At 41.4% G+C, this 22,454-nt stretch overlaps 1 protein-coding gene across 2 annotated transcripts in view; it reads left to right on the top strand.

The window, feature by feature from the left end:
* The window catches only part of DDX41 (DEAD-box helicase 41), a 35,765-nt gene extending 16,026 nt beyond the window's left edge, over positions 1-19,739 (top strand). For both annotated transcript variants that reach the window (XM_040344433.1, XM_040344435.1), the window contains exons 8-17: positions 1,998-2,151; positions 5,445-5,581; positions 8,875-9,037; positions 10,433-10,564; positions 10,725-10,796; positions 12,360-12,456; positions 15,176-15,325; positions 17,365-17,436; positions 17,539-17,649; positions 19,107-19,739. In XM_040344433.1, the coding sequence (XP_040200367.1) occupies positions 1,998-2,151; positions 5,445-5,581; positions 8,875-9,037; positions 10,433-10,564; positions 10,725-10,796; positions 12,360-12,456; positions 15,176-15,325; positions 17,365-17,436; positions 17,539-17,649; positions 19,107-19,243 (1,225 nt within the window). In that variant the 3' untranslated portion in view covers positions 19,244-19,739. The remainder of the gene's footprint in view (positions 1-1,997; positions 2,152-5,444; positions 5,582-8,874; positions 9,038-10,432; positions 10,565-10,724; positions 10,797-12,359; positions 12,457-15,175; positions 15,326-17,364; positions 17,437-17,538; positions 17,650-19,106) is intronic.
* Positions 19,740-22,454: the final 2,715 nt, after the last annotated feature.

Genomic DNA, 22,454 nt, shown 5'->3' on the forward strand with positions numbered 1-22,454 from the left:
TCTCCGCCCCCCAGCCATGCGGTGAACTGAAAGGGCAGTCGCAGGCTCCAGGAAAAGCCCAATTCCAAATCGCATTTACAAGTCGGAGCCGATTGCCAGGAATGGTACCGTTCAAATTGCTGGGACTCATGTCTCAGAGACTTTGAAAAAGGTTCCTGCACTATTCTCTGATTTCATTGAGACCTGCATGGACTTCTGTTAAACGAAGTTGCAAGCCGCAATAAAATTGGAGGTGCAAATCGCACTAATCTGCAGCTTTAGAATCACACTGAAGTAGTGTGATTTCCAGGCTGCACCAGTGTGAACCAGGGCTAAAGTGTCTAAACCCTGGAAGAAAAAATACAATATACTGCAGACCACTAGTCCTAAGAAATGGTGGTAACTTTTTTCAGGCTATGTTTTTCTTCTTTTTCTCATGGGGATTTGCCTAGAAAGCACTTATGGTACATTTTGGGACGTAGCACTTTTTCTTTGTTCACCTTTCTTTCGCCGTTTTTTATCTCTATCCTAATATTTTTTTTCCCCATCCCTCTAGCCATCTTTCTTGTTCTTTCTCTCCCCTTTTCTGTTCCTCCCCCTCTTTTTCTCTCTCTTTCATGTATTCTCTATTTGTATTCATTCTCTTACTTGGTATAGGATGAGTGGCAGTGCTGGCTCAGGGGGGTTGGGATGTGAGTGGCAGTCCTAGGGGGAGTGCTGATCAGCCAACTTAGGTGCTCTTGATCAAGGTCATCTGCTGATCTGAGAACTGTAGTGGGGACTTTTAATGGCAACTCTAATCACAGGTAGTGTTACTCACTGTGTCTCCAGCTCTGTGGTGTCTTGCAGCAGTGACGCCTATGCCGAAATCAGGATATAGGGTCTCCTACAGCCTCTCCCACTTCACATTCCTCACAAGTCAGCTGACCTCTAGTCTCTGCCCCCGCCATGCCGTGAACTGAATGGCGGCTGCAAAGAGGCTAAGCTTGCGGCCGAGGGCTCCAGGAACAGCCAAGCTGGGCAGCCACAGGCCGTGGAAAGGCTGGGAGAGCGATGCAGGCTTCAGAAACAGCCCAGGATTCGTGACCCCTGGTAAATCGGCATTTGACCCCCAGGTTGAGAAGCACTGTGTTAGGAGGAGGCCAGGAGTGTGTCTAAATCTGACAAGGCAGCTGTGCAGCTACCTGATTGCTTCCACACACCCGTGTAAGTGGTGGTCCTCTCCTGCATGCCCTTGCCATGTTTCTCAGGCTCCATATGCTCATTGATGGACCTGGGATCAGCATGGTGGGTGCAAGCGGGTAGACCTCACTTTTGGGTACTGCCACTTTCCCCAGCCCCTAATGTCTCATTTAACAGAAAGAAATACCAAAGGAAAATAAATCATCACTTATTGTCCTCTATTTGAGGAAAAATAAAGTTTAGTGGAAACATTTTGAGCCCCTACATAAATGCATGCATGAATCTAAATGCTTGCATTTGGGGTGCCTATGCACAATAACATTGATTATGATACACGTGTTGCATATCGCCAAGGGCAACCAGTGTGTGAGCACAAATTCTAGGCCTATTATTACTCTAAAATGATGACCTCTAGTGCCTTTTAAAGCGTCACCTATGTAAAACGGGTAAAAAAATGCCTTGATATGCTGGGTATCTATTTACTAGCTGCTACCTCATCTTTTATATTTTGCCCAAAAATTGGGTAATATATTGCGTTTGTACACTGAAATTAACTTTTTAGTGTATTTTTACTGTAAGTTTGCATTTCATAAACCAGTGCGCTAATATAGTGTCACATAAAAAATTTGGAGCAACCAACTTAATCATCTCTAGGGTGTCTGCTTTCAGAAAATAATGTATGAGGGTTTTAACTATTTTTCAGGCCTAAAATTATTTTCTAAACTTGTGGAAACTCCCCCCGAAAAAAAAACAGTTCTGGCAGGATAAAGATTAAAATGAGTATAGTAAACTTTTATATGGACTTTTATTAACTTTTATTGCATATTTTATTGCAGCTTATCAGGAAGGGATATGATCGGCATTGCATTTACTGGCTCTGGAAAAACGCTGGTGTTCACCCTGCCTGTCATTATGTTTGGTCTAGAGCAAGAAAAGAGACTACCTTTCACAAAGAGAGAAGGCCCTTATGGACTCATCATTTGCCCATCGGTAATTCAGTCTTCAGATATTGTACTTCTTTGTATTTTATACAACGTAAAAAATAAATAAAAAAAAACTAAATATCAGCCACAGATGGATATAGTTAGAAAATTGTTTATAGTATATAGTTAGTTAGATCTCTGATCATTGCCCATCCTCAAATGAAGAATTATTTGTCTACTAGAAATGGTTAAAGCACAACCATTGGGCTGCGACTACAGCACAGCATAAATCCAATATAGTGCCAAACCACAACAACCCTGTCTACACGGATAGATTTTATTTAGTTTTGGGAATCCAGGGGATGAGCTTCCTCTCCCATATATAGTTAAAGCAAACATTGCTTTAATCAGTTGCAATAAGTAACCAATGCTGCTCCTAAAAATATCCCATGCTGGGCATACCATTGATTTGGGATCCTTAAGATTATTGCTGGTTTTAGAGTATAAGTTCACCTTTTAAAAAATAAGGATGCATATCTTTTTGCAGGCAGGAGCCTGAAAAGCATTGCACCCACAATCAGCAGATCGCAGGTGCCATGCAGGACTCCTGCAGACTTTTTTAATGTATCTGTCTGCTCATACTTCATATGAGTAGGCAGTTACACACTGACATGAAGAGGCAATGAACTACCTAGAACTCTCAACAGTGCCCTGATAGTTCATTCAGAACTACAAGCCGGCAGTCAAAAATTGCAGTTTCTCATTCACAATGTTTTTAAATGGTGACAGTGTGCGGGGAGAGATGATCCCCACTTGTCGCTAGATGCAGCGTTTTCGGAGAGATGCTGCAGAAGTGGGAACATGTTGCATGTTTCACCCTCAAAACGGGTGGAACATGTAACAACTTCCAATGGGTGAACTTATCCTTTAAATAGTGTTAGGCCCCTTTCACACGGGGCGGATCAGTAATGATCCGCCTCCGTAAGCTCAGCGGGGATTGCTCCGTTGATCCCCGCTGAGCCGACGGATGACAGGGCCGTCCCCGCACACTGTGCAGGGACCTCCCTGTCTTTTCTCCGCTCTCCCCTATGGGGAGATCGGATGAACATGGACCGTATGACCGTGTTCATCCGATCCGCTCTGCAGACGGAAGAAAAAATAGGGTTTTACTACAGGGCCAGCAGGAGGAACCACAGTGTAGATACTGTACTGCCTGCATCTAAATGGGGACGGTAATGCTCCGTTAAGGGAAAGTTGTTTAGAAGGCTGGAGGAGCTTTTAAGCTAGGATCTTGCGGGGAGGGATCAGAAAAGCATATGCCAAAAGGAGAGCAAGGGTCTATGGGGGAACAAGATATATAGGGGGTGGAACTATGGGGGAGTGCAGGGCTTAACTAGATAGCAGAGGAATTGCATCACCTAAGGCCTCGTACACACGGATGGACAGTCCGCTGAAAACAGTCCGCCGGACCGTTTTCAGCGGACATGTCCACCCGGAGATTTCTGTCTGATGGTTGTACACACCATCAGACAGAAATCCGCGCATAAACAATACGCGGGGGCGGCCCTGGAAGTTCAAAGCTTCCACGCATGCGTCGAATCGGTACGACGCATGCGAAGAATGTCGGTCGGTCGGACGTGTCTGGTGAGTCTGTACAGATGACCGAACACGTCCGACGGACAGGTTTCCAGCGGACAGATTTCTTAGCATGCTAAGAAATTTTTGTCCGCTGGAAACTGTCCGATCCGCCGGACAATTGTCCGGTCGGGCCTACACACGACCGGATCTGTCCGCTGAAACTGGTCCGTCGGACCAGTTTCAGCGGATAGATCCGGTCGAGTGTATGGGGCCTTAGAGTAGTGGAAAAAATCTGACAAAAGCACAGACGTCAGGACACAATTTCTAGTCACCGTGGTAATCTGGCGCCTGGGATTTGTCGAGCCCTGCCATATGTTACAGAAAAGAGAGGCAAGTTGGTATGCCGACAGCACTTAATTTCAAAAAATATATTTGCGATCCACTAAATGGGACCAAATATTTGCAACAAAGGTAAGTGAAGATGTTTTTAAAAAATAATTTAAACAAGTGCACAACTGCTCCCCTTATTCCCAGGAAACCTGGAATTCCCAAAACCTTAAAAGTGTGACTCCCGGCAGACCCTCAGTTTTAGTGCTCCCTGCATGGGAGACAAGGGGACGGTGCTCTGTCTGGCGGAAGCCAAAAGCTAGTAAGGGCATAAGTGAGCTGCTGTTTCACACTGACCTATCCTAGTTGCTTTGAGTATGCTGTTTTTGTCCGCTCCCCCAGGGAGAGGAGGTATTTACCTGCATGCTCACCACCCCAGCTCTGGAGGTGGAAGTTTTTTTTTTTTGGTCGATGGGTGTGTAGAGTGGTGATAAACGACTCCTTCCTCAAATGGTCTAAAATTGTAAATGGTGTACCCTAGGGTTCTGTTTTGAGGTCAATGCTGTTCAGTTGGTTTAATAATTAATTATATAGAGGTTGTAATCAAAAGCTTAATTTCAGTGTTTGCTGGTGGTACCAAATTATGCAGGGAAAGCATTTCGGCACATGACCACATCATTACATGATAACCTAGACAGCTACATGGCAGCTGGGATTCAGTATTGAGAAATGTAAAGTTATGTACTTGGGTGCCAAAAATTCACATGCAAATTACACATTAGGAGAGGCTCCTCCTGAGAGAATCAGTGATTGCAAAGGATCTAGGGGTGCTTGTGGTGCATTAAAAAGGGCATACATTGAAGAGCTAAATCAATAATTCCACCCTTTTACAAAACACTGGGTGGCCTCTTCTTGAAATAGCACTTCAGTTTTGGTCACCAATCCTCAGGAAAAACATTTACCTTCGAAGTTCAGCGAAGGGCAAAAAATGAATATAGGGGATGAAGGACCTTGGCTATGAGGATCGTTTACATAGATTAGAGTTATTCACTCTGGAGAAGAGGCACTTGAGGGGATATGATTACTTTGTTAAATATATCAAAGGTGATTTCAGTAACTATAATAAACTGTTTACGGCAAGGCCACTGAAGGGGACATGTGACCATGCTTTGAGGTTAGAAGAAAGGAGGTTTAACTGTAGATTGAAAAAAGATTTCTTTACTGTTATGCCGCGTACAGACGGTCGTTTTTTGTGATGGAAAAAAAACGACGTTTTAAATCATGAAATAAAAACGTTTTTGAAACTTCATTTTCAAAACTTCATTTTCAAAAACGACGTTGCCTACACACCATCGTTTTTTCAAAATCCTCCTGTTTCTCTAGTAACCATACCAAAATCCATGTTCTTTTCTTATGATTTACTGATTATTTGTATCTTGTATTTGTCTCGCACAGAGAGAGTTGGCACGTCAGACACACAGCATCATTGAGTATTTTTGCAAACTGTTGCAAGAAGACAACTTCCCAACTTTGCGTACAGCGCTCTGTATAGGTGGCATGTCTGTCAAAGAACAAATGGAAACCATTAAGCAGTAAGTCTTGATTTCTTACACAAAGACGCAGCATATAATGATCTACCTGTCTGTAGAGAACATGGCCAACCCTATACTACTTTGTAAGGGCAGGTATTGCTCCTACTGCACATTTTCTCTCCTGTCTGGGATCTCTGCTTGGAGGTTTACGCCTACCGCTTTTATTAGCACAGTAGCCACTGACTGAGCTTTACTTTTCAGTTGAACTGCTGATTTCTTCAGCTAAGTTATGTTCTCCTTAGACCCCTTTCACACTGAGGTGCTTTGCAGGCGCTATAGTGCTAAAAACAGCGCCCTGAAAGAGTGGCTCCATTCACTCCAGTGTGAAAGCCCGAGGGCTTCACACTGGAGCGGTGCGCTGGCAGGACAGTAAAAAAAAGTCCTGCTAGCCGCATCTTTGAGGTGCTGTAGGAGCGGTGAATACACCGCTCCTAAGGCGCCCCTGCCCATTGAAATCCATGTGAAGCTCTGCCGAACCGCCGGCAAAGCGCTGCTGTAGCGGCACTTTTTGTGGTAGTTTTAACCCTTTTTCGGCCAATTAGCGGGGCTTAAAAGTGCACCAGTAAAGCGCACCTAAAAATAGCAACGCTTTATCACCAACACACCCACCGCCCCAGTGTGAAAGGGCTCTTAGAGTAACTAATGGTCTAGGCCATTTTTTTTTTTTTTTTTTATGTTTAAATATATATAGACTGATGTTTTGAAATATTTATTTATTATCTGTGTTTAATTTTTATTTTACAAATATTTATTACAGGGGTACTTGCAAGAGTATACCAGGCTTTAAAAAAAAAAAAAAAAGCCAAGCACTGCACATGCGCTTGTTGACTGCTATGCAAAATAAAATTGTAGATGGGTCTTCTCCTGGAAGGTGGCATCCCTCCGTTGGCCTGTTAATACCTAACTGAAAAGAAATAAAAATACACTTCAAACTTTTTATTTTATTTTTACGTCTTGAACATAAAAATATACCAAACACTATTCACTCCTTTTAAAATGACTAAGAACAATTTGCTAGGAGGGCCCTGACTCTTACATACCCTTTCATCCTCCCTCTAGTGTATTCTTCGTATATCTATTTATCTATCGTATACTGTGTTACTGGTCTTCATTCTTCTGTAAAGCGGTACATGTGCTTAGGCTTGCCATATGAAAAAGCAGACATTTCAGCAGTGCAGCTTAGTTGAAATATATATTGTACAGTATATTATATTTATATATAATATTGTGAAGCCTCAAAGCTGCTTGGCTGACACTTGATGCACATATTTTTCTTGTCTTTTGTAATGCAATCCCTGCATTAGCTGTTTGTGAGGTATCTGTAAGGACTTGTTAGTGTTGTCAACCTTTTTAATAACCTTTAATACTTTAATAACTCTTTGACAGCATTGGCTTGCCACGTGTAGTACTTCATATAGCTGGATGTAAAATGAACAACATGATACTAAAACTTTAATATTAGTGCAAAGAGTAATTTATGTACCTATTGCTCCTAACAACCAGTCAGCTTTTTACAGACCAATGCATTAAGAAATGGGTGGTGGTTTTTTACTAGTATATCTTGTCCAAATATCTTTGTCTTTATTAAAACTGCCCTGTAGTTTGCCAAATGTAGGGCATACAGCCTTGTGTCATAGATGTTCTTAAAAAGCCAAAACAACTCAATATTGAACCCTACGGACTAAGACTTGGATGACACAAAATGTTGTGTGTGTGTAAAGGCAGGTGTCCGAATACTTTTGGTAATATAGTGTGTGCATATACACTCACTGGCCACTTTATTAGGTACACCTTGCTAGTACTGCGTTTTACTCCTTTTTGCCTTCGGAACTTCCTTAATTCTTCATGGCATGAATTCCACAAGGTGTTGGAATATTCCTCAGATTTTGGTCCATATCGACATGATAGCATCACACAGTTGCTGCACATCCAAAGTGCGAATCTCCCCTCCCACCACTTCCCAAGGGTGCTCTATTGGATGAGATCTAGTGACTGTGGCGGCCATTGGAGTACAGTGATCTCATTGTCCTGTTTAGGAAACCAGTGGTGAGATGATTTGAGCTTTGTGACATGGTGCATTATCCTGCTGGAAGTAGCCATTAATAGATGAGCACACTGTAGTCATGAAGAGGTGGACATGGTCAGCAACAATGTTCATGTAGGAAGTGGCGTTTTAACGATGCTCAGTTGGTACCAAGGGGCCCGAAGTGTGCCAAGAAAATATTCCCCACACTTTTACACCACAACCAGCCTGAACCGTAGATGCAAGGCAGGATGGATCCATGCTTTCATGTTGTTTATACCAAAATCTGGCCCTACCATCTGAATGTCGCAGCTGATATCGAGACTAGGGAATGTTTTTCCAATCTTCTATTGTCCAATTTTGGTGAGCCTGTGCGAATTGTTGCCTCAGTTTCATGTTCTTAGCTGACAGGAGTGGCACACAGTGTGGTCTTCTGCTGCTGTAGCCCATATGCTTTAAGGTTCGATGTGTTATGCATTCAGAGATTGTTTTCTGTATGCCTTGGTTGTAATGAGTGGCTATTTGAGTTACTGTTGCCTTTCTATCATCACTAACCAGTATGCTCATTCTCCTCTGACATCAGCAAGGTATTTTTATCCACACAACTCCTGCTCACTGGATAATTTCTTTTTTTTTTCGGGCCTTTCTCTGTAAACCCTAGAGATGGTGGTGTGTGAAAATCCCGGTAAGATCAGGAGTTTTTGAAATACTCAGACCAGCTCGTCTAGCACCAACAACCATGATTGGCTGATTAGCAATTTGTGTTACCAAGTAATTGAACAGGTGTCCCTAATAAAGTGGCCGAAGAGTGTGTGTGAGTTAGATTATCTATCTGTCTGTGTGTATTAGATATGTAGATATGTATCTCTATGTATGTGCGTATGTGTGTGAGATAAATATATATAAATAAAGAATTTTGCTGTATGCTTTTAAAAGGTGTTATGTTTAAATGGTGAATAGCCAAGAGAAAAATAAAGGAAAGAATCGTTATCGAACAACCAATAACTAAGAGATTTTTTTTCCCCCAAGACTCATCGCAGCATTGGCTAGTTATTAAACAAAAGAAAAAACGTTTAGTACACCCTTTTTAAATTAATTTAGTCCATCAACTGTAGCTTTTTGAATTTTGTAAACAAGTCGTCTTCCTGCTTCTAGAATCTAGAGAATCTTTCTTTTGGTGTTTTTAGGCATAATGTATAGTCACAAAAAAAGCAAGTTACACCTGGGAGAAAAACTGCTAAACACATATTACATTTATTTTCTGTTCTAGGGGAGTTCACATGATGGTGGCAACTCCAGGTCGGCTTATGGACCTCCTACAGAAAAAGATGGTGAGCCTGGATATCTGCCGGTATCTGGCTCTGGACGAGGCTGATCGTATGATTGATATGGGCTTTGAAGAGGATATTAGGACCATCTTTTCATACTTTAAGGTTGCTAACCTTCCACTTATTACTTTAATCTACTGTGTTTTCATGTTTTTTCTGTGGGTTTCTGTACACAATGTTTTTTTTTTTATTGCACTGCCTTCAAAGTTAAACACAGAGCATAGGTGAAATTATACTGTGTTAGTAATGTTTCCCAGCCATATCTGTATTGTGCGTTTCCTAATATAAAGGCTTCCCTGCCAAAAAAAAAAATTATATATATATATATATATATACCACACACACACACACACACACACACACACACACACCCACCCACACACCAAAAGTTTGGACACACCTTCTCATTCAAAGAGTTTTCTTTATTTTTATGACTATGAAAATTGTAGATTCACACTGAAGGCATCAAAACTATGAATTAACACATGTGGAATTATACATAACAAAAAAGTGTGAAACAACTGAAAATATATTTCATATTCTAGGTTCTTTAAAGTAGCCACCTTTTGCTTTGATTACTGCTTGGCACACTCTTGGCATTCTCTTGATGAGCTTCAAGAGGTAGTCACCTGGCGCAGCACCCCATCACTCTCCTTCTTACACAGCCTGGAGGTGTGTTTGGGGTCATTGTCCTGTTGAAAAATAAATGATGGTCCAACTAAACGCAAACCGGATGGAATAGCATGCCGCTGCAAGATGCTGTGGTAGCCATGCTGGTTCAGTATGCCTTTAATTTTGAATAAATCCCCAACAGTGTCACCAGCAAAGCACCCTCACACCAACATCACACCTCCTCCTCCATGCTTCACGGTGGGGACCAGGCATGTAGAGTCCATCCGTTCACCTTTTCGGCGTCGTACAAAGACACGGGGGTTGGAACCAAAGATCTCAAGTTTGGACTCATCAGACCAAAGCACAGATTTCCACTGGTCTAATGTCCATCCCTTGTGTTCTTTAGCCCAAACAAGTCTCTTCTGCTTGTTGCCTTTCTTTAGCAGTGGTTTCCTAGCAGATATTCTACCATGAAGGCCTGATTCACACAGTCTCCTCTTAACAGTTCTAGAGAGGTGTCTGCTGCAAAAGGTGGCTACTTTGAAGAGCCTAGAATATAAAAAATATATTTTCAGTTGTTTCACACTTTTTTGTTATGTATAATTCCACATGTGTTATTCATAGTTTTGATGCCTTCAATGTGAATCTACAATTTTCATAGTCATGAAAATAAAGAAAACTCTTTGAATGAGAAGGTGTGTCCAAACTTTTGGTCTGTACTGTGTATGTATGTATGTATGTGTGTGTAATATATATATATATATATATATATATATATATATAATATGTATGTATGTATGTATACTACATATATTCTACAGTTGGGCTTTAAATAGGCCAGTTTTTCACTTTGTCCTTTTGTCTTTTTTTTTTACCTTCTGCATATAGGGTCAGCGACAGACGTTGCTTTTTAGTGCCACTATGCCCAAGAAGATCCAGAACTTTGCCAAGAGTGCCCTTGTAAAGCCAATCACTATTAACGTGGGGCGAGCAGGTGCTGCCAGCTTAGATGTGATACAGGTAAGGCTCTTCTCTTTAAATTTCTATTCATTCCCTTTTCAAAGTTTATAAAATATAACCTGTCTGGTAATGTAAATAGCATGAGCATATATGGTGTCTCAATAACTATGTAAAATGTAATGGTATAAAACTACTTATGTCATGCTTTTCCATTTTCCAGGAAGTGGAATATGTCAAAGAGGAAGCAAAGATGGTTTATTTATTAGAGTGTTTGCAGAAGACTCCACCTCCTGTGAGTATATTAATTCAACCAATTATTTAAAAAATTGAATTTTAATAGGCAAAGAAAATGAATGTAAGAGCTGTTCTGTGTCGAAAAGCCTTCCATAAGCACAGACATATTTGTCCATTGTTGGAGCAGTGACTTTTTTGTTAAGCAATTTCTGCATATAGTCCTGCTGTAGCTAATATCAAGAAAGAAATCCCCTGCTGAATGCTTTAGTGGCATTGGTGGTGTTGTGTTGGACAAAAAGTATGAGGATAGCCAATCCCCTTTTGATACTGTCATGCGAATTCAGTTACATTCTGTGACGGATATCATATACCCCATGTGGGCACATCCGCCAGACCTGTGTCTCCTGTCCTCCAAACGCACCCACAGCCTGCAGATTCGCCATCACCAACCCTTAACCCCTCAATCACGAGACAATCCACACAGGTGTTGAGGGTTAAACATGCAGAGCTTAAAAACAGTTTATTAAATCCAGAAACAGTTTATTAAATCCAGAACATACAGTTTTACACACAGTTGGGGACACTCCCCTTAGCCTTGTCTAAGTGCCCATTCACACCTAGGCGTATATACGCCTGTAGCGCGACGCCGCAGCAGCCCCTGATACGCTGGAGGGGTGAGTTTACATTGTCGGCTATGGAGATGGTTCACATCTCCACGCCGAACGCCGTACTCCTGAAAACAAGTCCCGGACCTTTTTTTCAGGCGGCGTTCGGCCATAGCTGACAATGTTGTGACCCCTCCTGTGTATGTTACCGCGGCGTATTTTACCGCGTTTTGTCGCGGCAAATCGCGGGACAAAACACCGCAATTTGTCGCGGCAACATACGTCTAGGTATGAATGCAGCCTAAGAGGGGAGGGGGGCAAGGAACAACCAATGGGAAATGAACATTTGTACATTGAAACAGGCTACAGATAAACCTAATGAGATTATGGTAAGCAGGCAGCCTTTCAATACACATCCCCTGCGGAGAGACGTCTCCAGTCCAGTCTCCATTGTCTATGTGTCATGAATCGACACAATTAGGCACAGCAACAAGGGGCGGGGGGGAGGCTGTAGCATTACATTACTATCTCAATGCCAGCTTGTCCCGGGTCTCCAGTATCTTTTCTGGCCCATAGTCTGTCGGTAGGAGGACAGCCCCCAGTCCCTTCCAAAACACACAGTGACAGTGGGTTCTGTCACACATTCTAAGTTCCCGAGGCTCTGGTATTAATAGCAAAAAAGGTGAATACAATGTAGTAACCTAATCTGTTTTTCAATCAATAACAAAAAAATGAAAATGGTGCTTGAAGAACAAATTTAAGTTTTTTTTTTCTTTGTTGTACTCCATGTTTAGGACAGAGATGATTTTTACTGACTTTTGATTTATATAAGAAACTATAAACGTGAATATGAAGTAAATTTATACACAAAATATTTCAAAAGCTCAAGATAATGGAGATTATACTTGAAGCAGAAATATGACCAGTTCAGTGTAGAATCTATAAATTTTCTGAGACCCTTGTCCTTGGACTGCATGCGTGTCTACCCACTATCCCTTCTGATTTTGTTTTTCTAGGTGCTGATATTTGCAGAGAAGAAGGCAGATGTAGATGCTATACATGAATATCTGCTTCTCAAGGGGGTGGAGGCAGTGGCTATACATGGAGGCAAAGGTGAGAATTGTATTTGTCTTTTTGCCTTTTATGAATTTCTTTGCGCTGAGCACACAAGTAGAAAGTTTCCATGTAATTGGCCTTTGACATTTGCACAATAAAGGGGCAAACGGGCCTAATATTGGTCGGCGTTGGCCGGTTCAATAGAAACCGGTTGAAATTTGGCCCGTCTGGCCGGCTTCTGTCGAAAGGGGCATGACTGAAAAAGGTATCCGCCGGCATCCCAACCAATGACTGAGTGCTCTGACCGGTGCAATTGCTCAACAGGGGAGATCGCTGTACCAACATTGCATAGTTAATACAACGGCTCCTCCCAAGAACTTAAGTCTTTTTCGTTCAGCCCTCTTGGTTGAACAAGAAAAAATGAATTGTGTGTACCAGGCTTTAGGCCTGCAGAAGAGACACATTTTGGGAGCTTCCAGGACAACAGGATTTCTAGGCTCTGCACTACAGAGGCAATTGGGTACTTAGCCACCAACAGGAAGTTTTGGTATTGTATTGGGATGGAAAGAAGGAACATCCTGGACTGCCGCACTCTGTTAAAGTGAATTTTATTCAAAAATTTTAAAGGATAAAATCCAAAAATATGATCCAAAAGCAGTCAATGACAAAAAGCGGACATGCACAAATGTCTGACGCGTTTCACATCATAATTTGATGCTTACTCATAGCTGAAGTGTGCGGGAATCCAGATGTGTATAAATGGGAGACATGAAAAACCTCTCTGCCAATCAAAGCTGTTGTGCACAGCATTAAGGTATTAAACACATAATTGGATCCGGCACACTTCAAAGTCAGAAAAGCACCTGCATAGTGAAAAAATATATATGTATGTGTGTGTAATATATATAATGTATGTATGTAAACCAAAACACACCGTATAAAATTTAAATGCAAAAAGCAGAGGCTTTGAAATAAACTTGTGGGCCGGGGTGATAACAGGTGTAGAGTTAAAATGAACTCAGTGCTTATCCGTGACAGATAAAACAACAACTACATATTTGTGTGTATTGTATTGGGATAGCATAAACCAAAGCTTGTTTTCACAAAAGCCTGGTACACACAATTTGTTTTTTCTTGTTCAACCAAGAGGGCTGAACGAAAGACTTAAGTTCTTGGGAGGAGCCGTTGTATTAACTATGCAATGTTAGTACAGCGATTGCATCGGTCAGAGCGCTCAGTTTTGCAGAAGAAACTCATAAAGTTCAGTAGACTTATAAAAGTTGACGGTTGTTACGCAATTTCCCTGATTTAGCAATGGCTCAATGAGTAAAAGAACAGAAGATGTTGCCATTCCATAATTGCTGTATTTTGTATTGAATTTTGTTCTTTTTCCTGTGTACAGGACTGAGTTCCAAATGTAGCCAGTGGACTATTCGCATAGAATGTAGGATTTTATGACAAATCGTGCTCTTTGATCCAGTTGAGCCTTCTCTTGTAGATCATTAAACTTAGATTTATGCTGATGTCTCCTTCTGGCACATGGCTCCTTTTGGAAATTCTTTAGAATCATTTGAGATACTTCCCAAATTTTCTTTAGGGCAGGAGTTGTTTCATCAAATTCTTTGTTTTCGAAGTGTAAATATTTCATGATCAGGGAAAATCTGTACTCCGACATGACGGTGCCAAAGAATGGAGTGACAAGTAATTTATTAGTTGTCCAATACCACTTATTCAGGGGTTTCCCCACCACTCCGTAAAGTATTGTTAGGCCCAAAAATTTCCAAATGTCATCTTTGGTCACTGGTTCTCGCATCTTGGAAAGTTCTGATGTGTAGTAGCTATATGTTGCTCTTTGTACCCGTTTTGTCTCAGTAACTATTTTTTCAATAACCTCATCGGTCAGAAATAATTGTAAGTATGCCAAGGTGTTGTCGTGTTCAACATCTACTTTCATACCAGATGCTCCAGTAAATGGGTATCTTGGGGGGCGCTGCGTGATCCGTACCACAGTCAATAGAGCACCAAGTTTGCACATAACTGAGTTTAGTCGCAGAATCGTCGCTGTCGTCTTTCAGTGTCTGATGATGAATTTCCTCATGAATCGTTATTGCTCAATCCTGCAAGTGATTCTGATTCACTATCGCTCTTTTCTATCTGGTCTTAAACCGCTTTTGACCTAAAGGGACACTTTTTGCACGTCATCGAGTTTTCAGGCAGAAAGATTGGTAAAAGTGCAGGCAGGGCGCTGGACAAAGCACTAGGCACAATCTGAGGTGAAATGGTTTGATACAGTAATGTAATCCCGATTAGTGTGTGTGTGTGTGTGGTGTTTTTAAACTTTTTTTTAATATCCCACCCCCCCACGTCGCTCGCAGGGAAGGGAACCCGGAAGATGGTTGCATCGGCCGTAGGACACAGCGGGAGGACATTGGGGGGGGGATCGTAGGGACAAGGTACGGTAAGTACCATTACAGAGATACTATGGTGTAATCCCAAGTGTTGCTTGTGGTTACTGCTTTTGGTACTGAAAATTAACCCCAGGCCACACTTGGGATTACCGGCAGGGAGGTTAACTCAATATGTATAATTATGCATTTAAAAATGTGTCTCTGACTGGTCCTTTATACCGTGCTATTTAACACCACATATACCCAAATGATATTGTTCTGCTTAATGCTGTTAATTCATCTTGCACCAAAATAAGGTCACAGGTGGCATTTTTTACACCACTTCTTTTGCTGCTTATCTGTCAACAAGCCTTGTCTTGCTCTTTCAGATCAAGAGGAGAGAACAAGAGCAATTGAGGCTTTCCGAGAAGGCAAGAAAGATGTTCTGGTTGCTACTGATGTTGCTTCCAAAGGTCTGGACTTTCCAGCTATACAGCATGTGATCAACTATGATATGCCAGAGGAGATAGAGAACTATGGTGAGTGTGAAGACTCCAATGCATGCTTCTGGGATGTGAGTGAGTGTTAACTGTTCTGCAGTTTTTGTATGTGCTGTTCCTGGTAATACATTTTTTTTTTTTTTTAATCTCTTTATTATTTTTTCTCAAAAAACAAATATACATTTCATATTTCCATTAAAATCACATAAATACCCACATTTCCCTACATACTTCACATTTATGTCTTCTTCCGTTTACCTCCCTTTTTTATCACTTTCTTCCATTGGTGTAGTTCCATCCCCCTACCCTGAGGCCGTTTTCGTTCCAATTTGCCCATATTTTCTTATATTTCTGCCCATTTCCTCTATTATTGTATGTCTCTTTATACAATGGCAAATTACTATTTATCAAGTTCTTCCATTGCGCCACCGAGGGGGCTTCCACTTTCTTCCAATTTAACACTATTACCTTTCTTGCGTAGAAGAGCAACAGACCCACCTGTGTTCTTTCTATAGGGGCCCTAATTTCCTCTATTAAACCTAACAGGCAGACCGCTGCCTCCAGGTCGTGTTGAACTAATGTCACTTCATCAATTATTCTCAAGACCTCTCTCCAAAACCACCTTATCTTTGGGCAGGTCCAGAATATATGTATACAATTTCCCAGAATACCTGCACCTCTCCAACAGTTTTGAGAGTTTGATGGGAATATTTTATTTTTTTCTGACCTTTTTTTCACTTCATGCTTGTTCTGGTTTGTAATTGAGAAACATAAAACCAGACATGGCCAGGGTAACAAGTATTTTCAGGAGGCCAGCAGTGGTAGCCCCAGGTTGCTCTTATGTCAGGTGTGCTTTAAATCTTAGTTATAGGGTATGCAGTATTTATCTCTTAGCAGTAGCAAAGGATCCACTGGGTCTTCAATTTCTTACACAAATGTCCCGGTTTAAGAAAACTGATCCATCTGCAGGCATAGATCTTGGCCACAATAGCAACTATACTGTGCTTCTAGTGAAGTTTCATCAATGCATGATCTTCCTCCGCTGAGTGAACAATTCAACCAGTGTACCTTGCAGACCGGCCCTGGTATCCTCTCATTTGTCTCCTCACTCTCGGCTATCCAAGCCTCATTGTCACTCCTGATGGCTGCCTCTCAAGAATGCCCAGGACACTTCTGTTGGGTTCCTCACAGCTCAGTCTCCGTCTACTTTCATCGGCTGGACCTCAACAAGCAAACTCTGATGCCACGTACACACGGCCGTTTTTAATGTCATGGGAAAAAAAAAAGTTTTTCTCGACGTGATTCTTGTCAAGCCTGCCTTGCATACACACGATCGTGAAAAAAAAATGCTCGAGCAAAGCGCGGTGACGTACAATACGTACAACGGCACTATAAAGGGGAAGTTCCATTCGAATGGCGCCACCCTTTAGGCTTGATTGTGCAAATTTCCCTTCTCATAACTTGCTTCTGAGCATGCGTGTTTTTTTCCCATCGTTAAAGCTTACACACGACCATTTTTCACGACGTGAAAAGAGACGACAGCAAAAACGGTGAGAAAAAATAGAGCATGTTCTAAATTTTTAATGCCCATTTTTCACGTAGAGAAAAATGCTCTGAAGCCTACACACGATCGTTTTTAATGACCAATTTAAAAAATACAAATTTTTCTCGTCATGAAAAACGGTTGTGTGTACTCCGCATAAGGCTCACCTAACCTTATCTTTTATAGGAAATCAAATTAGCTTAGCCCTTCCTAAATCAATAGGACTCACAAATAATTGATGCTAATACAGGAAACCATCTTGTGGACCAGCAAAGAGCGTAAATAATGTGCTAACCATTCTGTGTTCTAAATAACTATTTGTTCATCTTATAATTTCTCAAGCTGAGTCAGACATCTGACTGTTTTGTGGAAGATTGTTAGAGGGAGTACTATATTGAGTTTAAATCAATATAGTTAGCAGACAAAGTGCTGGTTCTTTTCTTAAAAATTACATTTTTGGTGGGGTGGGGTGAATTTCTTTAAAGGGATAGCACACAGATCTTGTTTTTAACTAAATCTCCTTTCTTCTGTTTAGTCCACAGAATAGGACGTACTGGTCGATCGGGTAACACTGGCATAGCGACCACTTTTATTAACAAGTCATGCGGTAAGTATATAGTTTGTGGTCATTGGACTTCACTTGGTGACTTTTTGTATGGTTATGGTGTTTTACAATTCATAATAACAAATGTACCATTTCGTCGCACAGATGAATCTGTTTTGATGGACCTGAAGGCTCTGCTTCTGGAGGCCAAGCAACGTGTACCTCCTGTACTGCAAGTGCTCAACAACAGTGATGAAACTATGCTGGATATTTCAGGTGAGCAATCCCAAACATCGCCTCTAATTTTCTCTGAGCTCTGTATTCACACGTTTGTCATTGTTTTAAGCATTTCCACACTTGGAACAGCTTATATTACTCTTACATTGAACATTTAGGGATTAAATGGTATAATTACGTTGCCCTGAGATGTGCAAACAGATTATTGTAAAGGGCGTTGCTCTGAAAGGCATGAGTTGAACAGTGTCTGTTGGTTCCTATTTGTCTTCTGAAAGCTGTAAAAGAGACTTTAAAGCCTGGATTACATTGGTAGAGTGCAAAGTCTGTTTTATAGTAGATAGATAAATATAAGGATGGGAATTAATGAATATTATCCTTCAAGTCAGATAAGTACTAGTTGATATATATACTTTGAGGAATTTAATAAAATACAGAAACAGTAATTCCGCAGAAATGCATTGAAGTAGGTGGAACCTGGCACACTATTAATTTCCCAGATGTTACCAGTTGCAGATGTGTTTAGTGGTTTCCTTATCAGCTAACAGAACTTGGTGTCTTATGGGTTTCAAAAACAATATTTGTTATAAGTGGAACCTGGTGTGACATCATCCTCCTGCTTCTTTTATGTCTTTGATATTCCAATAGAGAGATTTCCCTGTCATAGTTCCCAACTCTGTTCCTGTCCATTTGGGAGTTTTTGGTGTTCTCAAGCAGAGATCTCAAAAAATGGAGTCCATGTGAGATAAGAAATTGTTAGGTGGTTTAGCTCTTCAGTGTTTACAAAAAAAAGTGCTTGTTTTGGGTGACAAACTTATTTTTTTTTTTTATTTTTTTTTACAAAAAAAAAAAAAAATCCGATGGCCAGTTATTTGTTTTTATTTAAACCGGCCATAGACTGAGAGATTTTTTTTTTTCTCCAACCACGCGGTTAAGAGATCCCTCCTGCTAAGCTATTCCTATTCGGGAGAACATGCAGTGATTATTGGTAGCGCCTATACCCACTGGCAATAATTACATGAAACACTTTTTTGAATATATAGCATGTTAACCATTAAATATTGAATATATTATTACCCTAGCCATCTTCCAAAATCCACCTGACTTCTCAGTTTGTTTAAAGTTTTACACTGTTATTCCTGTTGCCATAAAATAGACTGAAAATTTAGTATGCTAATCTAGCCTTAAAACCAAAGTTTGCGTAGGGTGAAAAATGGAATGGAGGTGTGTTGCATGTCATTACCATAAATGGAGTCTCACATTTTGAGGTGTTCCTGTTTTAACATGTCTTACATTTTGTATGATTTTGATGCATGCTGCACCAAACTCGCAAGGTGTGCACCGCGATCTGTAATAGATATGGTTACTTGAATGTCTTGACATGTTAATGTGCTTTACCCAAAACACAAACACTGGTGGCTACTGCCTTCTCTATAATAAATGGATACATCAGCGATTATAATTTTGGCTATAACCTGAATTATTTTTTTTGTCTTTAGATGAACGAGGCTGTGCCTTTTGTGGAGGTTTGGGTCATCGTATTACAGATTGTCCTAAACTGGAAGCAATGCAAACCAAACAAGTCAGCACCATTGGAAGAAAAGACTACCTGGCCACAGGTTCCATGGATTTCTAAGGGTGGAAGGCCACAGCCAGCTCTTAGATGGAGGATTCTATTTTGTGAATCTCCTGGATGCGTCTGTACATTGGGCTTTGTCTCCGTCTTAAAGAAATGCTCTACAGCAAATATGTATTTATTTGTCGTGATTTACCTGGTAGTGTCTCGTTCTCTGGGCACCAAAACTTACGTTTCTATGAAACCTTTTATCTGCTCTCAGAACATATATAAATCTCCATAACTGTATACATTTTTACTTGTATCATCTTTTTTTATTTTTATGGTTGGTGAACACTGTGATGTCTGTCTCCATAATGTGTTTGCCCATGAACTTAAATGCTCTCTTCAACAGACTGTGAGAGTATTGGCATTGTTGGCATGGCGTCCTTTTTATGATGGTAACCATATTTTGGGGCGATTGTATTCTGAATAATGAAGTCTGCATTACAAATGCTCTATTTTGTACCGACTACATCTTCTGCTGTACATCCACAATAAAAGATTGTGAACACAATACATTTTTTATTTACATTTATTTTTTTACAGTTTTTATGATCAGATGCTTGCCTGGCCAGTAACGGCTAGTAAACAACAAACCCAAACCGGAACTGACTAAATCCTTTATGCTTTCAGCCTTATTTGTGACACAGTAGGGGAAGAAACAGATGTTTCTTCTTCTCCACATTATCACATTACATAGTGTGAATCACTGTGGTTTAACAAGGAAGAAGGCTTTAGAGCAGGGATATGCAATTAGCAGACCTCCAGCTGTTGAAAACTACAAGTCCCATCATGCCTTTGTCTTTGGGTGTCATGCTTGTAGCTGTCAGTCTTGCTATGCCTCATGGGACTTGTAGTTCTGCAACAGCTGGAGGTCCGCTAATTGCATATCCCTGCTTTTAGAGTTTCTGTGGGAGCAGCACTGGAAATAAGTTGAGTATCAGATACACCTGTACGCTGTACTTCCGTATACGTGAACACAGCAGCGCACAGCCATTCATGTCAATGACAAGCTGGGCAGAGGAAATACACTGAACAGGGCTCAGCCAGCCCGTGTGCAAGAGCTCGAAGGATTCTTCACTTCAACTACAATGGTTTGGTAGTAGGTTGCAATGTTTGTGCAAGTAAGGGCTGGGCACATGCTTTATAAAACAGCTGGTAAATGTAGTTTTATTATTTTTATTGTTTGATAATAAACGGTATTTAATTATATAGCTTTTTTACTAGCCTGTAGAGAATTTTTTTTGAGCTGCTGTAAGAAGCTGTCAGGAGGGTAATGAAATCTGTAACATTAGTTCAGAAACAATGTGCTCTATAATGCTTTTTCAAAAAAAAAATTAATGTTGGTGTAGCGCTACCCCCAAAGGAGCCGCTGGTTGAATTTGGGGATCGGCCTATTAAGTTACCCTGGCGTTGTCCAGGGGTGCAGTTGTAGAGACAAGCAGTGAGCGAAGGTCCAGACAGTGAATAAAGGTTTTTATCCAATGCTTTATTTTCCAGGCCAACATCAATTGGGAAGGACAAAGTTGATGAGTAGATAGAGAGGAAGAACCTTGCCTTATCAGGCCTGGATATTAGATAGAGCAGTCAGTACTGCTCTGCATAGTACCAATTTGTAACACGTCGCCACTCCAACTGAGTGGGTAAAGCGCCCCCGGACAGACCTCTCTTTACAGGCCTGGCAGCCGAGACACCACTTAGGATTTCTGGGAGGAACAGGCCACTCTCACAGACCCGGCTCAGGGCCTCTGTCACAGGCCAATTACAATAACTGAGCTAGATAGATAGATGGAGCGAATCCTCCCAGTAGATTTCTGCATCGGTCACCAGATGACAGCAAACATACCTGTCAGTACTCTGGTCACCGGATCCCCAATTGGTTTGTTCAGGCTCTGTTGGACAACCTGCCCCTGGGTCCTCAAGCCGACTCCCCAATCGAACGGCACCCAGCCTGGGATCCTTTCAATAGAACCGGGAACCCAGACAGTCACTGGGGTCCCCTTGTACCTCCGGATGAGGTCCCTCGTCTGCAATTATGGCCAGGTGGGCCACGCCGGCGGGGTCCATGGATGCGCGCACCCTGAAGGTGGATGCCGCACCTGGAACGGGGCCCCTGTGAAGATTTTAGAACATATGACACCTGTCACAGATATACTCCTCTCCAGCATGCCCCGCGAGGGAAAAACTCCTCTGATTGGCTGCTGGGGAAACTTCCTCTGCCAGAACCCCTCTGGCGCCAACTGCTGGCCAGGGATGACATTGCATCCCTGGACCACAGAGCGACCCAGTGGACATTTCTGGAATGACAGAAGTCCCATATTTAAACAAATAGTGAATGGGAGCAAGGTAACTCCCTCATTCCCCACCAACTTTAGCGTAGTGACCATACTGAAAGTAAGGGGGCGCTACATTGGTTTTATTAGTGAGCCATTCATTTTAACTTAACACCGTTCTTAGATGTGATGGCTGCATTTGTTTTCTTTTACAATGTTGTGTTTTTTTTTTCCTTTATTTTCACCTGATGAACAGCCAAGTCTTACATTTTTTTAATTCTTTAGCCCAGGTTCACACTGAATGCGGGCTAGAAATCGTGCAAGTTCAGCTGAACTCGCACAATTTCAAACCGGCAATGCAGTCCCACTTTGGTGGCGATTTGACAGACATCTGTGCGGGTTGATGCATCAATGTCTATTCAAATTGCTTCTGTTTCTGGCAATTGGTAATAAATTCAAGATTAATCACTGCGCTAGTATTACAGAAGCAGCTGGCATAAATTGTATGGCGGCAACAAAAAAGCATAAAAAAAATGGGTGTATGCAGCGCTAGTAGCATAAAATTAAAAGTAAGAGTCCATAGTGTTTAAAGTAAAGTCCTTGTTCAGAAAAGGAAGCTGGAACCACCCACGGTGTAAACAAAGACACAATCACGTGAGCATGAAATGATCCTCCACGAACCTCAACAAAGAAGCGGCCATCTTTGTGGCTGGAAACAAGTGCTATTCATGACAAACTTGAAGCCTTTGATGGTTTTTTATTTGACAAAATGTGAGTACCCTGGCTCTTTTTTAGAAATGTACCCTTGTTTTAATACTATACCATGAGGAGTTGCCTTTCTTGTATTTTATGTATGCATGGATCCAATTGAAGTGGTTTCGTGGCGCTGTGGACATTATGCTTGTTTGACGACCTGTAATTCAGTGGTCCATTTTCTTTAGGAGGCCCGGTGTGTT

The sequence above is a fragment of the Rana temporaria genome, chromosome 3, assembly GCF_905171775.1.
Source record: "Rana temporaria chromosome 3, aRanTem1.1, whole genome shotgun sequence".
Classification (NCBI taxonomy): Eukaryota; Metazoa; Chordata; class Amphibia; order Anura; family Ranidae; genus Rana; species Rana temporaria.